This window comes from Anoplophora glabripennis, unplaced genomic scaffold (genome assembly GCF_000390285.2).
Source record: "Anoplophora glabripennis isolate ALB-LARVAE unplaced genomic scaffold, Agla_2.0 scaffold2125, whole genome shotgun sequence".
Classification (NCBI taxonomy): domain Eukaryota; kingdom Metazoa; phylum Arthropoda; class Insecta; order Coleoptera; family Cerambycidae; genus Anoplophora; species Anoplophora glabripennis.
The window spans coordinates 1-16,366 of record NW_019418430.1 but is presented as its reverse complement, the minus strand read 5'-3'; the positions used below and the strand labels follow the sequence as shown (position 1 = coordinate 16,366).

Genomic DNA, 16,366 nt, shown 5'->3' with positions numbered 1-16,366 from the left:
ATGGCCCTTGCCGGCGGGGACAAAAGGAGGTCCCACAAAGCGCCTACACCGGCCGCATTTCGAAGTAGACGACGGATGGGGCCCACCTACGAAGGCTGTCCAGGCCTACACGAGATGAGGCAGGATAAAGACTAAAGAGGGATAATCCCCCTCGATCCCAAATCATTGAGGCCAATTTCTAGCCATGGAATTATGGCGCGCACTCACTATCACTAGCCAACACTAGTAGATTTCATTTTTCATTGATTCAAGCTAAGGTATGTTCTGTGTTCTGTGGTAGATTCTCATTTCTCACTCGATCAAAAATATAAAATAAAATTATTGCTTTACGATTATTATTATATTATGCTTGTACTTATATGGTTTTCGAACAAGAGAATGTGTTTAGATAGCAGCTACCTATAAATTCTCTCTATTTTCGTAACTCCTAAGGTCTTATTTGTGACGTGACTTTTTCTTTTAAAATGGCATCGTCGTTGGAAAATTTAGAAACTCAATTAGAAATTTTTATAGAAAATGTGAGACAGATTCATATTATTGTAAGTGATTTTCAACCTCAGAGTCAAAACGTTCTCAATCAAAAATTGTAAGGCAATTCATTTGTATATGGTAATGTGCTTTCTAATATCAAATTATTTTAGGCAGGCATTAGTACATGGATTACAAGAAGTTGATAAATTGAAATCACAAGTTCAAGATGTTCACGTCCCTCTGGAAGTATTTGAGTAAGAGTCTATTTTAATAGATATACACCTATTTGAAAGAAAATCCATTACTTTCTGTTAGTGTAGCGCACAAAAAGTAATTTCACGTTTCAAATGGCAAATGAGGGAGATGAAGATAATAAATTTGGCTTACATAAGGGTATATTGCCTAAAACACTTCTTTTAAATGACCTCAGAATGAGTTATTACCTCCTAAAACTGTGTACAGGTAATAAATTTCAATAATATGGAATAGTTTTTTTTTCTTGTGCACACACAGGACATGGGGTAATTGAAAGTTTCTTCTGCCTACTGCCTCAGTTCGGCTCCATACTTTAAAGTATCTAATATGTAGTACAAAGAAAAGCTTTCACTCTATAGCTTGAGTGATGGTAATTGATGGAAAAAAAATTTGGTTACAACCATTTTTCTAATACCTATTAGTCGGCCACACTACTGTGAGACCAAGGACATTTTTGGTGTTTTTAAACATTCATATTATTAAGCGTATTGAGCCAATGAAATGTTGTCTAAGCCAGTATTATTTATTTTTATTACAGTACTAGTTGACTCGACAGATGTCCTCTCCAAATTTAAATAAATTTGTTTGTGATCGTTTTGTGAATTTGTGAAAAACTATTGGAAATGTGTAAACAAAGTAAAAATGAGAAAAAAAAATTCTGAGTGATTGTTGTATCTATTAACGATTGTGGCCATGGATATTCGATTTGAGGAGCACATTCAGAAGTGGAGAATTTTATACGTGTTAGGCTATAATGTGTTTCTCCAGATCTTCCACATTTTTTTTCAATTCAAAACGTTAATTTGAGTTATTTCCATCCCGAGAACAAAACAAATTAAGAATCAACTAAATATCTCATTCTTATCGTCAGTTATGATTGATAGTGCATACAAAAATTATGATTTTTGTATTTTTTCTGAATTTTGTTTGTAATTGTCCCAAAATTTTTTTTTCTTGAAAACTGCCAGGACCATAACGAACAAAACAAAAAAAGAATTATGCACGTCCATATTTTGAGTCGTGAAGTTATGGTGAGTTCATACAAAAATTCCATAGAAAAAGCACTTTTGTTTTTCCCAAATTTTCCGGGCAACTTTTCTAATTTTTTTTCCCCTAAAAACGTTATTATGAACATTAAAAAAAAAATTGCCGAATCGGTCCAGCCGTTCTGACGTTATGTGCTTTCCAACAAATGGCATTTAATTTTTATTTATTATATGTATAGAAGATATACCAATGTGAGCTTTTACCTAGTAAAAAAAAAATATGAAAATATAAAAAATATAACCTTTAAGTGAGAGTTTGTAGTTTAAAAGTACATTTCCCAATCTAATATTGATAATACAATGATAAAAATAAAACTTATTCATGAATAGTTCGATGTTTTCAGTTTTTTCATTTTAAAATTTATAATTTTGTATTGACTGCCACTACAGCTTTTTGCACAACTAAATAATATTAAATAAAAAAATATGAATACAACTGTTAAAGTGGGGAAAATAATTACCAAAAACAGGAAAACCGGAAGGAAATAACATTAGACAAGTTTAGTCAAAATTTAAAATTGGTCAAATATGTGCAGTGACCCTGCATTAGTAAAAAAAATATATGTAAAACGACAGTACTAAATATTTAAAATGTAACTATAAAAATGTCTTATTGCTTAATTAATTAATAATCCCATTGTTATAAATTACTGTTTAAGAAACATTAATCAACGATTGAAGATGAACGTTATAACCACCTTTATGTTATTTTGGGATTCTCACATTGTCCATTAATGAATCGAACAATGTTTTTGAATGAGATTAGTGGATAATGTAACAGTAACAATTATAAGTGCAAGTAGCAAATATTCTTTTAATTAATAAGATGATATAATTTTAGTTATATTGATCAGGGACGAAATCCACAATTGTATACTAAAGACTGCATTGAAAAAGCTTTAGCCAAAAATGAGCAAGTGAAGGGAAAAATTGATGCTTATAGGAAATTTAAAGCAAATATGCTCTTGGAATTAAGTAGAACTTTTCCTAATGAATTAAGCAAATATAGAGCATTGAGAGGAGACGAATAAAGTAAAATGTCGGCTGACATTTTAAGGAAAGTAGGTAAATTCTTAAATTAACAATATTTTTTTTTCTTTATGTCAAAATTTGTGTTCTCTGATTTCTTTCAATGTTTATTAATGGCTGTATGAAGACAAATTTAAGTCTGGTTTTCATTTAGGGTACTGCACTCCGATCATGTGTGGTCTAGAATCGCAAATACTGAATACTTAAATGAGCATGTGGCATGGATATTAAACATGTGGAAAAAAGTATGGAATAATTTCGTTATTTTCGAAAAGATGTAAGTGGGAGACATGAAAAAATATCTGGTTAAAATGTAAAATTGAAGTGTCCGAGGAAACCATGAACATCGTTTAAGAAATATTGAAATTTTTTCCACACTTTTTATCGCACTGTAAAATATTTATATTTTCGTACTTCTTCGATGGTACTCAAAACAGAAATGTAGAACATACTATACATTGAGTATGAGTAGGTATACTTAAGGCACTAAAGTGCAGGTATCCGCAGCACAGTTATCTTGGTTCTTGTTTTCGATATATTTGATGGAAGTATATAAGTTATTTGAGTTCAAAATTGTTGACATTACAATCATTTTGCTTGAATGTCTTTTTTACCACAAAGTTTAACAGTGCATAACATACAATTAATACATTAGTCAAATACTTGCTTTTTATAGAGCTTTAGGTATACTATTTACAAAGATACTATTTAGTATAAAGTATGTAATACACTGTGTCCCAAAAGTCCCAGAACAGCAAGATGTGTAGATTAATAGTGAGTTTTAGGTAAAGTTCAGATATACTTCAGAAAATACATTCCTTTTGTCATTTTTTGACGTGTAAACAAATGTTTACATTTACCCCCCCTACCTCACACAAGGTTCCCCCACTTTTTTTTTTAAATTGCATAGTCATTGATACGTCATTTGAAAGATAATTTCAGTCTCTTTACAGTAATATAAAATTTTCTGGAAAAGAAAGAAGTTACAGTTATTTTTTCTTAAGGAGGTTTATCGGGTACAGAGGTGCGTCTAAAGTCTGACGAGAGTCTGTAGATTCGCTAGTGACTAAAGTAGTAAACCTTTAGATTTGGAAACGTTGCACTTGGCTGGCTTTGTTAGGATGCCTAAACTTGAAATATACATCATATGTCACACCTGCGAATTTCAAATAATACGCTACTTCGAGAACCGCGGCGTTGCCGCTATCACGCATATGGAGGTTAAGTTAGTCAACGACAGCAGTTTGAAGGAGAATTATTATAAATTATGTATCTTACAAGTACCTAATCGATTTTTCCGAGCCGTCATACGGTTCCTTAGATATCAGTTTCCTATTTATACAAGTTGCTATGGAAACTGTTCGTCAATTGTCGCGCATTCTAAGTGGAAAGACCAAAAAAATCTGCATTCTCATAAGACTCTGTACTAAATCGTGAAAAATTATTTTATTAATATCTCGTCTCTTTGGTATCCAAACTAGTCATAATTTTTTTTGAGGATTTTGTTCATATTAATAAGCTTATATTATTTTTTTTTTTATGAATATTTGTTCGTCAATTCCAAATCAGATAAACCTCCTTAAATACACACCTTTATTAAAAAATTCAAACGAAAAAATAACACAATTATGCGATTATACTTTGAATAAAGTCTATAATAAATGTTCAAACTGTCTCCAACCCTCAATTTGGCAATATCCCAACCTATTATAGTAGAATGATGTCACAATGTTCATTAAGTTATCTCTGGTAATTTGTTGTGATGCGATTCCTCAAATATTCTGTTCCTCATATTTAATGACTTTCTTTTATAAACATTATTTTTTAAAGGTAATCTAGGGGTGTTATATCAGGAGAGCGTGCTGGCCATTCATAGCAAAATGTGTTGTACCGTCCTGCTGGAACCATATTCTGTTAAAATTAATGTCTTCAGTTTTGTAAAGCGAGTACAATTTGAATACGTAACATTTGTTCATACTTTTGGCCATTTACTTACAAACGGACTAATAATGGTAGTACCAATAATACCAGCTCACGTATTTATTTTTTGAGATCTCTGGGTATGTTCTCTCATCTAGTGAGAATTTTGATCACTCCAGTACCTCAAATTAACCTCTTGGTCAACTTTTGCCATTAAAGTTTCACAGAAATCAAACCTTCGATCATAATCATCTTCACTTAACTCGTGCAGTAAATGTATTTTGTAAGGTTTATATGAGTTTGTTTTTAAAATTTGGCAAATAGATGGTCTATCATCATCATGTTCTCTAGCAGAAGCATGCACAGAAGTTTGAGAATCTTCCACAAAACTGCAATGCTTCAACAGCATTATTGTCATTAGTTGCAGTTCTTGGGCGTTCTGATCGGGGCTTGTCCTTCACGGTTCGAGTTTCTTCAAACCTTCGTATTGTTCTATACACCATATCCTCTCATCATCAAAATCGTTATTCTTTCTCTTTCATTTAGAGCCATATTTGATTAAATATTTAATGAACAAATTTGACAAATCGAATATTTTTTTGACAAAGTTACTTTATTATAAAATGCGGTTTGCATGATTATTAACCAGCAAACCTTATTTAATTAAATAAATGAATTGGGATTTAATGTTGGTTCAGTTAAAAAAATAACTCCTTTTGTTTTCTAAAATTTTTCAGAAAACTTTACATTACCATAAAGAGAATGAAATTATCTTTCAAATGACCTATCACAAGCCATACTGTGCAATTAAAAAAAATGGGGGAGCCCTGCGGGGGGTAGAGGGTTAATTGTAAACATTTGTTTACACATCAAAAAATGACAAAAGTAATGTATTTTCTGAAGTATATCTGAACTTTACCTAAAACTCACTTTTAATCTAAATGTTCCTGGACTTTGGAACACAGTGTATATAAAACGTACATGTTTCAAAGACCTATATTTATTATTCGGTTTAGCTGGTCGGAGATCTTTATTTTTTATTTTATAAAACGTGAAATATTAATTTTTATTAGAATTTCCTCTTCCTTAATATATGGCATAACTTTTAAATATAAAAGTGTGCTCTGAAATATAGGACAAGTGGGAACCCTACCTGTAATTTTTAAAAATGATTGGGACATCTATTTGATGACACATCACACATATTGTTGTAACTTTTTTTTTCAAAATTCACATACAGAGGACAACCACAATATAACCATATATTTTCGTGATTCAAGTCGAAAACAGATAAAATCTTTACAGGACTACATTTATATTTTTTTTTTAGGGATCTAGGTTCAAGTATATTAAGTACTATCTTCAGAAACTTACGGAAACTTATAATACCTGTGTTTATGTACACTTAATTCTTTCAGCTGGATTGCCAGTCCTTATAAATACCAAGACATCTTTACTTACAGTTTTGTAATTTTTTATCTTATCTTGAACTTTCAAATAAGAATTGTTAATACATTTATAACAAAAAAACCGTTAGGTTCAATTTGAAGTATAATTATTGTAAATAGGTACATATTTTTCAGAATATAAATTAAAAATTTCGTGGTTTTACTATTATTTAAATTAAATCCTTACATCCATACAAAGCACTGATAAAATTATCATCAATTTATCGATGATAATAAATTCATGAAGAAATTGTAAAAATACATCTGGCTGTAATTTTCCAACAATTTTTTAGTGAATTCTGGTTTCATTTTGATATAAACATATAATGCCAACGGTGTTTATAAAAATCATTAAACGTTACTTATATTGGTTTCTATTCTCTTGAAATTATTTAACTAAAATTACTAGTAATTACAATAAAAAACTGAACTGTGTAATACAATTGTTAATATTAATTCATACATTTATTTGACTATAAAATGGCTATAAGGGTAGAAATACAAAATACCAGTTGTTTACTAAAAGTGGAGTAATAACTAAACTCCAGTGCATATTAGTAGCAAAAAATTAAACTAACCGTTCTATACAGGGTGTCACCTAACGAATGTTACATACTTCAACAGTATAATCTAGAACCCAAATGGTGTCGATTTAATCAAACTTGCTTAAACGAAAAATGTCGCAATAAAGTTACAGGGTGTTAAAGTTTCTTTTTTTATTTCTGGTTTTCTCCTTAACTCACAACCCAGTTAACCGATTTGAGCAAATTTTACTGTTGCTTAGTGCAGTATGCAGTAATTATGTTCTTATTAGATTGAATCATACAGGACGTTCATTTTATAGTGACTCATTGCTAGCTTTTGGACTAGTAAGGGGGATGAAGCGTGCCGGGAACGAAAATCCATTGGCGTGTCTGCGTAAAAGGCAACAAGATATAGAAAATATTTGAAAAAAGATAATAAAACATAACATCTAATATTTTTTTACGCTTTGCTATAACCGGCACTTTGATACATTTTAATTATTACAGCATTTTAAAACGTCCCAGTTGTGTTTTTTTAATTCATAAATTTATTATAGCCACGGAATTAGACCCCTTGTCTACACTTATGCTATAACGTTCCTCAGGACGGGTAAATCAAATCCGTTTACACCCACTAAAAAAGCATTTCCCTATTCCCTACCAAGTGCAAAAGACAGAGATAGAATATAGATCGACGTTCAGTGTAACTCAGTCTATAGACGATTATAGATTCTATTGATGTGTGTAGCGAGCGGTACAAAGATAAATAATGTTGAACCTTTATAAAAATCATCTTATATTTTATACGCGTTATGGTAATAGTTTTTTATATTATGTCTGAGTCACTCTATAATTTCGACCGTGGAGTATACAAACCTTTGTGAATATTCTTCTGTAACCTTTTTACACACAACTATCAAAAATAGGTAGAGAATTTTATTCTACACAAAAAATGTATACTTATCAAAAATCTAAATTATGTTCGATTATGAAGATATTACAGAAAATATTTATTAACACACATTTTTTAGAAATAACTACGTATCCATAATTAATAAACTGAAAGGTGGCAGTAATAAAAAGTCTACTAATTTATAATAAATGTTCTACGTGTCCCCCATTCGCTTCCACACATTTCCTTAAACATTTTATGAAACTATTCAGAATAGAAACAAATTATACGTTCGTATTCCAAAGTTCTCCTATATTAGGTGTTACAGAGTTGTAAACAATTCCTTTCAAATGACCCCCAAAACTAAAAGTCTTACAGATTATTATCTGGACATTGAGAAGGCCAAGGAAAGTCACTACCTCGACCAATCCAATGGTTTAGAAATGCTCGATTTAAAATTTTCTACAATTCTGCACCACACAATTGAAAATTCGTGTTGGAAGTGATGCTCTTTTATTGTGTGCGCATTTTCTTCGCTTCACACGTTGACAATCTATCTAATTAAAAATACTTCTAAGGGTAAAATCAGCTTCATCTGTAAAGGCAATTCTTCCGAGAAAAGTGTGATCCCTGTTATGTAACTGGAGAAATCGTTCCCAAAATGTTAATCTCAGCGGACGGTCTGGTTTAAGCAAATTTTGTACTGGGTGAAAATGGAAACGTTGCGTGGAGTATAATTGAAACAGTTTTGCGGCTAACTCTTGTGACTGATGACAAACGACGAATATTAATTTCGGGATTTTCTACTACTCTTTCTAAAATTTGTTCTTTGTCTTGTATCCTTCTTTAAACGTACCTTCCATTTCGTGAATTAGACCGAAAGTTTTCAGTTTCTCCTAATCTTGTGAATAAAGAAGCAAACAATGTGTGAGAAGGCTGTCTGCGATTCTGAATAAAGTTCTTCATATGTTCTCTTAGCAGCGCGTTCACTAAAATGTGCCTGTAAATATACCACTATCATGTCTCTCATTTCATAATTTGTAAATTCATTGTAACGAGGCATTTTCAGAAACAAACTTTTGCAAAATACAAACTATTTATTTTGAATACGTAATTTCCAAAAAAATGTGGGGTGTGTTAATAAATATTTTCTGTAATATCAAGCATAATTTCAACTTTTGATGGGTATACATTTTTTGTGTACAATTCTCTACCTATTTCTAATAGACGTGTAACAAAAAAAAGGAATATTCACAAAGGGTTGTAGTAAAATGAACGCTCTGTATGATTTAACCTAATAGGAGTATAATCACTGTATACTTTATGAAGAGAAACTAAGCAACAGCAAATTTTGCTCAAATCGTTTAACTGGGTTCTGAGTTAAGGAGAAAACAAGAAATAAAAAAGAAACTTCCAACACCCTGTATCTTTTTTGACATTTTTCGTTTAGGCAAGTTTGGTTAAATCGACATCATTTGGATTCTAGATTATACCCTTGAAGTATGTAACATTCGCTAGGTGACACCCTGTATATGAAATTCAACAACTACTGAATGTGGTATAACGAAACAATTTTTTTTGATGGCGAGGTTCTAGAAAATCATTGATTTGTTGAAAAATTTTGACAAATCATTTTATTGGTAAAAGAACCTGTCTCAATATTTTTAGGAATACAAAATTCTTACACAAAATTAGTCGCAATTAATGACGTGCAGAATACTTTTAGCATTGGATTACTTTGTTTTTTTTTTAAGAAAGGGGAAATAAAGACAATTTATTGGTTGTTTAATAAAAATAGATTTTTAATGTACAGCAAATATTCTGTTAGCTGAACAATACAAAATCTTAACTTAAACATTTTTTTATTTAAAATTCTTGATTTCCCCATCGTATCTGTAAAAAAAAATAAAAGTTTATATTTGTACTATACAGGGTGTTTCATAATATATGCGCCGGACTTCAGGATGTGATAGCTCGTCCAAAAATTTGAAAAAAAGTTTGTATTAACTTACCCTCTAAAATGCACAATTTTCGAGATACAGGGTGTTGAAATTGTAAAAAAAAATTCGTTTTTTGCGAATATCTCCGGAACCGTTTATCGTACAGAAAACAGCTTTTGTAAGCATTTACTACTCATAATAAGCTATGTTCTGTGCGAGAAAAAATTTTTTTCAAAGTCATAATTGGTGAAGATTTTGAAGGGGAAGTGGGTGTTTTTCTCCCCAACTTCTACGCCACTGGAAAAAGTACGGTTTTGTAACGCCCATTTGAACCGCCAATGTTTTCTACACAAAAAAAGTACTCTTGGTCATAAGCTCTAAAGTTGACCGTTTTCGAGAAAAATCTACTTTTATGTTGAAAAACATGGTCAATTTTTTGAAATAAAATTTTTTTACTAATTAAACAAAATTTATTTAATCGTTAGAACAAGTAACAAAACCAAACGTTAACTTCATAGTTGCAAAATTTAAAAAAAAACAAATCGTACACAGTTAAATTAAATGTTGGAAATGTCCTCCGTTAGCTTCAATGCACGCAGCAATTCTTCGACGCATTGACTGTCTAACACGCAAGAAAATTTCCGGAGTGTTCCGAATTATGTCGCAAGATGCAACAATGCGTTCTCTTAATTGATCAACATTTTCAACTGGAGTAGCGTAGACTAGGGTTTTGAGATGGCCCCAAAAGAAAAAATCTAAACAATTAAGTTCGGGAGATCGCGGGGGCCAAGGATGGGGACCTCCTCGACCGATCCAACGGTCTTGATATTCGTCGTCCAAGTATTGGCGAGCAACCAAACTAAAGTGGGCCGGAGCTCCATCATGCATAAAGTACATGTTTTCTCTTACTTGAAGCGGTACATCTTCCAGCAGTTCCGGCAGTACTTCTTCTAGAAATTGTCGATAATCTGCACCGTTTAATCTGTTCGGTAAAAAATGTGGGCCTATCAAATGATCACCGACGATGCCAGCCCAAACATTCACGGAAAATTGTTGCTGATGATTGCCTTCTGCAATTTCATGTGGATTTTCTTCAGCCCATATGTGGTTATTGTGAAAATTGAAAATACCATCTCTCGAGAAAGATGCTTCATCGGTAAACATAACTTCGGCTCCAAACTGAGGATTTTGAGCTATTTTGTCTTGCATCCATCTACAAAAAGCCAATCTTGGCGGAAAATCTCTTGGCAATAAGGCTTGTACTCTTTGGATATGGTAGGGATACAAAAGTTGTCTTTTCAAAATTCTCCAAACCGTCGAGTGAGGTATGTTTAAGTTGTGAGCAATTTTTCTGGTACTTGTGATCGGATTTTCTTCAATTTCGTTGAGGACAGCCTCTTCTACTTGGGCATTTGCAGCTTCCATAGGCCGCCCATTATCAGCAGTATTCTTTTTAAAACTTCCATTTTCCCATAGTCGTTGGTGAATGCGTTGAAACAAGTTATGATGTGGTACTTGGCGATCACGATGTCTTTCTTGATACAACCGCCTTGCTTCTGCCGAATTACCGCTCGCCATTCCGTAAAGGTAATGCATTTCGCACATTTCAGCGTTTGTGTAATTCATTTTTACTTTTGTAATACAAATTGACTTTTCGCAGGTACAAACTAATTGTTATTTTGACAGGAGGTAGCTTTTGTTTTAAAATTTAAAGCCTACTTGATAAAAAAAATTATAATACATTTAGTAAAATAAAAATTTTATTTCAAAAAATTGACCATGTTTTTCAACATAAAAGTAGATTTTTCTCGAAAACGGTCAACTTTAGAGCTTATGACCAAGAGTACTTTTTTTGTGTAGAAAACATTGGCGGTTCAAATGGGCGTCTCAAAACCGTACTTTTTCCAGTGGCGTAGAAGTTGGGGAGAAAAACACCCACTTCCCCTTCAAAATCTTCACCAATTATGACTTTGAAAAAAATTTTTTCTCGCACAGAACATAGCTTATTATGAGTAGTAAATGCTTACAAAAGCTGTTTTCTGTACGATAAACGGTTCCGGAGATATTCGCAAAAAACGAATTTTTTTTTACAATTTCAACACCCTGTATCTCGAAAATTGTGCATTTTAGAGGGTAAGTTAATACAAACTTTTTTTCAAATTTTTGGACGAGCTATCACATCCTGAAGTCCTGCGCATATATTATGAAACACCCTGTATAATAAGTAACAAACTTACGTCCGTCCTTGCCTTAAGTTTCCTATCTATGAGTCCACATAACGTTTCTGATCTTACAGATAATGAGTCAATTTTTTCAATTAATTGTTGATAAGGTGAAAGAGGTTGAGCTCCCATCACTACATGTCCCAGTTTGGAATCAATTTTAGCATCTAATCTAGCATTTCTAATTAGATTTACTATCCAGCATTCAGCTTCGTCGGGATTCATATTAAGCTTCTCAGCAAGCATACCAATACTGATGCACTGGTGAATACGACAGAAAGTTTCAAAAATCATTAGACGAGCATTTTCTACAAATTCGTCTAAACATGATATAAGGAAGAAATCGTTGAATAAAACAGTTTGGCACTCGTGCAATTTTTGTCGAGCTCCATCGAAATCAAAGTTTACATACAGATGCTCCAGGAATTCCGTAATCGGATCTCTGTAAGTGTAACTCTCTTGCTGAATAACTTTCACTAAATCTTTAAGAGCTGATCTTCGTCCACGATTTATAATTACTGCAGTTGCCAAATAACGCAGAATATGAGGACACATAGTTTGAATGGCATTAAGGTAATGCGGGCGGTATAAAAACATTTCAATAATTAAATCTCTTCCCATGGCATGATTAAAGAAAACAAATAGCGACCAGTGGATTAACCACGTTCTTTGCTGAAGTAATTGCAAACTGTTACCTCCAAACTGATTCGGGCTAGAGTCGATGTATTCCCTTAATTTATTCAGGTCTTCTAATGCGGAATCCCAATTCTGAACCAGTATTTCTGAAGCGAATTTACCCCACAGGGCACTCAAGTAATTTTTATCATTGGGAGGCAATACCAACATACAGAAGTATAGATAAGATGTAGACACTGAATAATTACCACATTCATAACGATATTTTGCGAGCTTATGTAAACTATCAATCATTTCGATTTCAAACTGTAAAAGAAAACAGCATAATATAGACCATTTTCTAAAAATTTTCAATTGACATTTGACATCGCAAAGCTTTCCAGTAATAAATTATTTTTTAACTTACTTTGGAAACGAGATGTTTCAAAAATATGTATGTTCTGTGAAAAGGGTGACAAAAGACAAAAATTTTCTTTAAGTAACTATTTAACTATTCCAATCGTCTGCCAACCCATTTTACAACTGAGAGTGAAAGTGTTGGGCGAGATTGAAACTACACTTGAAATTACACTCTTGCTAACAAGTTAAAATACATAATCTAATGCATTATACAGGGTGGGCTATTGGAAACTTTCCACCCCGATTTTTTGGTTTATAATAAAAATCTGGGAAAAAGCTCGGACACATCAACTTTTGATTTGAACTATTTTTCAGATTTCTTCATCCCCATAGCTTTAACCCCCTAGTTGGGGAGAGAACAACACCCCAAATTTGAATAGGGGATAGGGGTCAGGCCATACCTCTTTTTAAAGGTCTCATCGAGTTCTTTATGACCCTACAATTTCGCCTCATTATTTTTATCCGTAACGAAATAGCTTGTCAAAATAAAAATACTTACTAATTTATTAATTAGGTCTACACGTGAACTTTATCTAACAAACTGTTCAAAATGTCTGCCATTACCATGCATGCAATAATAAAATCGATCCTCTATCTCTTCTCTAACATTCTGCAACATATCGGCAGTTATCCTATAACATTCTACAGTTATGCGTTCTTGCAGAACTTAGAAAGTCTAGACTGGAAAGATCAAATAATGAGGCGAAATTGTAGGGTCATAAAGAACTCTATGAGACTTTTAAAAAGAGGTATAGCCTGACCCCTATCCCCTATTCAAATTTGGGGGGTTGTTCTCTCCCCAGCTAGGGGGTTAAAGCTACGGGGATGAAAAAAACTGAAAAATAGTTCCCCCTCAAATCAAAAGTTGACGTGTCCGAGCGTTTTCCCAAATTTTTATTTTAAACCAAAAAAATTGGTGTTGAAGGTTTCCATTGGCTCACCCTGTATTTATATCATAGTTATATATGTATCCTATTATATTTTTCGCGGAACATGCTTATTTCTGAAAGACTGAATACTACTAGGACTGAATTAATTTTGTGGGATTTACAATAGATAACTTATGCTACATCGCATCGGCAACTATACGTACGTCAAAGCTTTGTTATTAAAAAAAATATACTTTCCCTATAAACAATAAGTTTTAAAAACTAATTTTCAAAGTTATTTACAAAAATATCCCTAGGTCAAGAAACAAAATCTATACCTTATAATCTTTTGAAAGAAAATTAATTAGTGTTTTAGAATCTCTCATGTTCTCCATATTTTTCATAACTTCATCATCACCCATTATTTGTAAGATTGGTTCCACCTCTTGTTGAAGCTCTTGTAACTGTGCGACAACATGAATGCGTCGTTGCTTCAAATCTTCGGGAACCTCCTCATCAGGATATAGCTGTTTTCTTATATCAATTGCATAATCTATCATATTAGTTTTACTTAAAATATCTAATTTAGCTTTAAGCAACTCGGTTTCATTGTAAATCTAAAATCGTTCAATATGTTAAAATGTTTCTGTATAACCCAACATGTTACTCACTCCTTTAGCTGATAAAAATTCCAACAATGGAAATACTAAATGCCGGTCTAAATACTGACCCATTTTTGAAGTCAAATCAAATTGTGCCATCTTTAATATCTTTCCTCGCTCTATTTTTATTTAAAACTCCTCACTTCAAATAACCACAAAATATCTTTTAATCCACAACACAAAATATGTAAGAAATTTTGATCTCTTATTTTCCTTGTCCTTAATAACACCACGGACCATACAATAAGGATTAGGGTTGTGTTATTACAAATCAATTGGTGTGCGTTCCGTAATTCGCTCGGCAGAATTTCAGTAAAACCACAGAGCATATACTACTGGAGGCAGCGTCTCAGTGGTCGAGAGTGTAGCGGAGGTTTAGAGAGAAAGAGGTATAGGAGGGAAAATGATATCTCTCTCTAGCAGTACGCGGTTGCATATTGCTAGAGAGAGATAGCAAATTCGGTGAGCCCCATCCGTTGTTTAACTTTCGGACGAAAACACCACTAAATTACACCAAAAACTCGACACACTCATTAATANGCACAGAACATAGCTTATTATGAGTAGTAAATGCTTACAAAAGCTGTTTTCTGTACGATAAACGGTTCCGGACATATTCGCAAAAAAATAATTTTTTTTTACAATTTCAACACCCTGTATCTCGAAAATTGTGCATTTTAGAGGGTAAGTTAATACAAACTTTTTTTCAAATTTTTGGACGAGCTATCACATCCTGAAGTCCTGCGCATATATTATGAAACACCCTGTATAATAAGTAACAAACTTACGTCCGTCCTTGCCTTAAGTTTCCTATCTATGAGTCCACATAACGTTTCTGATCTTACAGATAATGAGTCAATTTTTTCAATTAATTGTTGATAAGGTGAAAGAGGTTGAGCTCCCATCACTACATGTCCCAGTTTGGAATCAATTTTAGCATCTAATCTGGCATTTCTAATTAGATTTACTATCCAGCATTCAGCTTCGTCGGGATTCATATTAAGCTTCTCAGCAAGCATACCAATACTGATGCACTGGTGAATACGACAGAAAGTTTCAAAAATCATTAGACGAGCATTTTCTACAAATTCGTCTAAACATGATATAAGGAAGAAATCGTTGAATAAAACAGTTTGGCACTCGTGCAATTTTTGTCGAGCTCCATCGAAATCAAAGTTTACATACAGATGCTCCAGGAATTCCGTAATCGGATCTCTGTAAGTGTAACTCTCTTGCTGAATAACTTTCACTAAATCTTTAAGAGCTGATCTTCGTCCACGATTTATAATTACTGCAGTTGCCAAATAACGCAGAATATGAGGACACATAGTTTGAATGGCATTAAGGTAATGCGGGCGGTATAAAAACATTTCAATAATTAAATCTCTTCCCATGGCATGATTAAAGAAAACAAATAGCGACCAGTGGATTAACCACGTTCTTTGCTGAAGTAATTGCAAACTGTTACCTCCAAACTGATTCGGGCTAGAGTCGATGTATTCCCTTAATTTATTCAGGTCTTCTAATGCGGAATCCCAATTCTGAACCAGTATTTCTGAAGCGAATTTACCCCACAGGGCACTCAAGTAATTTTTATCATTGGGAGGCAATACCAACATACAGAAGTATAGATAAGATGTAGACACTGAATAATTACCACATTCATAACGATATTTTGCGAGCTTATGTAAGCTATCAATCATTTCGATTTCAAACTGTAAAAGAAAACAGCATAATATAGACCATTTTCTAAAAATTTTCAATTGACATTTGACATCGCAAAGCTTTCCAGTAATAAATTATTTTTTAACTTACTTTGGAAACGAGATGTTTCAAAAATATGTATGTTCTGTGAAAAGGGTGACAAAAGACAAAAATTTTCTTTAAGTAACTATTTAACTATTCCAATCGTCTGCCAACCCATTTTACAACTGAGAGTGAAAGTGCTGGGCGAGATTGAAACTACACTTGAAATTACACTCTTGCTAACAAGTTAAAATACATAATCTAATGCATTATACAGGGTGGGCTATTGGAAACTTTCCACCCCGAT

General features: G+C 32.8%; 3 protein-coding genes across 4 annotated transcripts; 1 reads left to right on the top strand and 2 right to left on the bottom strand.

Moving 5' to 3' along the window:
- Positions 1-245: 245 nt before the first annotated feature.
- On the top strand, positions 246-6,322 carry LOC108916303 (mediator of RNA polymerase II transcription subunit 10). Of its 2 annotated transcripts, none has more exons than XM_018722518.1 (4): positions 246-586; positions 642-725; positions 2,614-2,833; positions 6,052-6,322. In XM_018722518.1, exons 1-3 carry the CDS (start codon positions 465-467, stop codon positions 2,801-2,803), a joined length of 396 nt encoding a protein of 131 aa, XP_018578034.1. In that variant the 5' UTR covers positions 246-464; the 3' UTR covers positions 2,804-2,833; positions 6,052-6,322. The 2 variants fall into 2 exon arrangements, with proteins under 2 accessions (XP_018578034.1, XP_018578033.1); XM_018722517.1 differs by having other exon boundaries at positions 2,614-2,837.
- A 3,036-nt stretch (positions 6,323-9,358) lies between these two features.
- On the bottom strand, positions 9,359-14,483 carry LOC108916302 (eukaryotic translation initiation factor 3 subunit E). The gene is made up of 4 exons (XM_023456708.1): positions 14,323-14,483; positions 13,990-14,268; positions 11,763-12,689; positions 9,359-9,478 (listed from the first exon to the last, which is right to left on the bottom strand). The coding sequence occupies exons 1-4, from the start codon at positions 14,410-14,412 to the stop codon at positions 9,452-9,454; spliced, it is 1,323 nt and encodes a 440-aa protein (XP_023312476.1). The 5' UTR covers positions 14,413-14,483; the 3' UTR covers positions 9,359-9,451.
- Positions 14,484-15,065: 582 nt separating this feature from the next.
- On the bottom strand, positions 15,066-16,028 carry LOC111692637 (eukaryotic translation initiation factor 3 subunit E-like; the record flags this gene model as incomplete). Its single annotated transcript, XM_023456707.1, has 1 exon — positions 15,066-16,028. A coding segment is annotated over one exon (963 nt), but the record flags the coding sequence as incomplete, so codon positions are not given.
- Between the last annotated feature and the right edge of the window lie 338 nt (positions 16,029-16,366).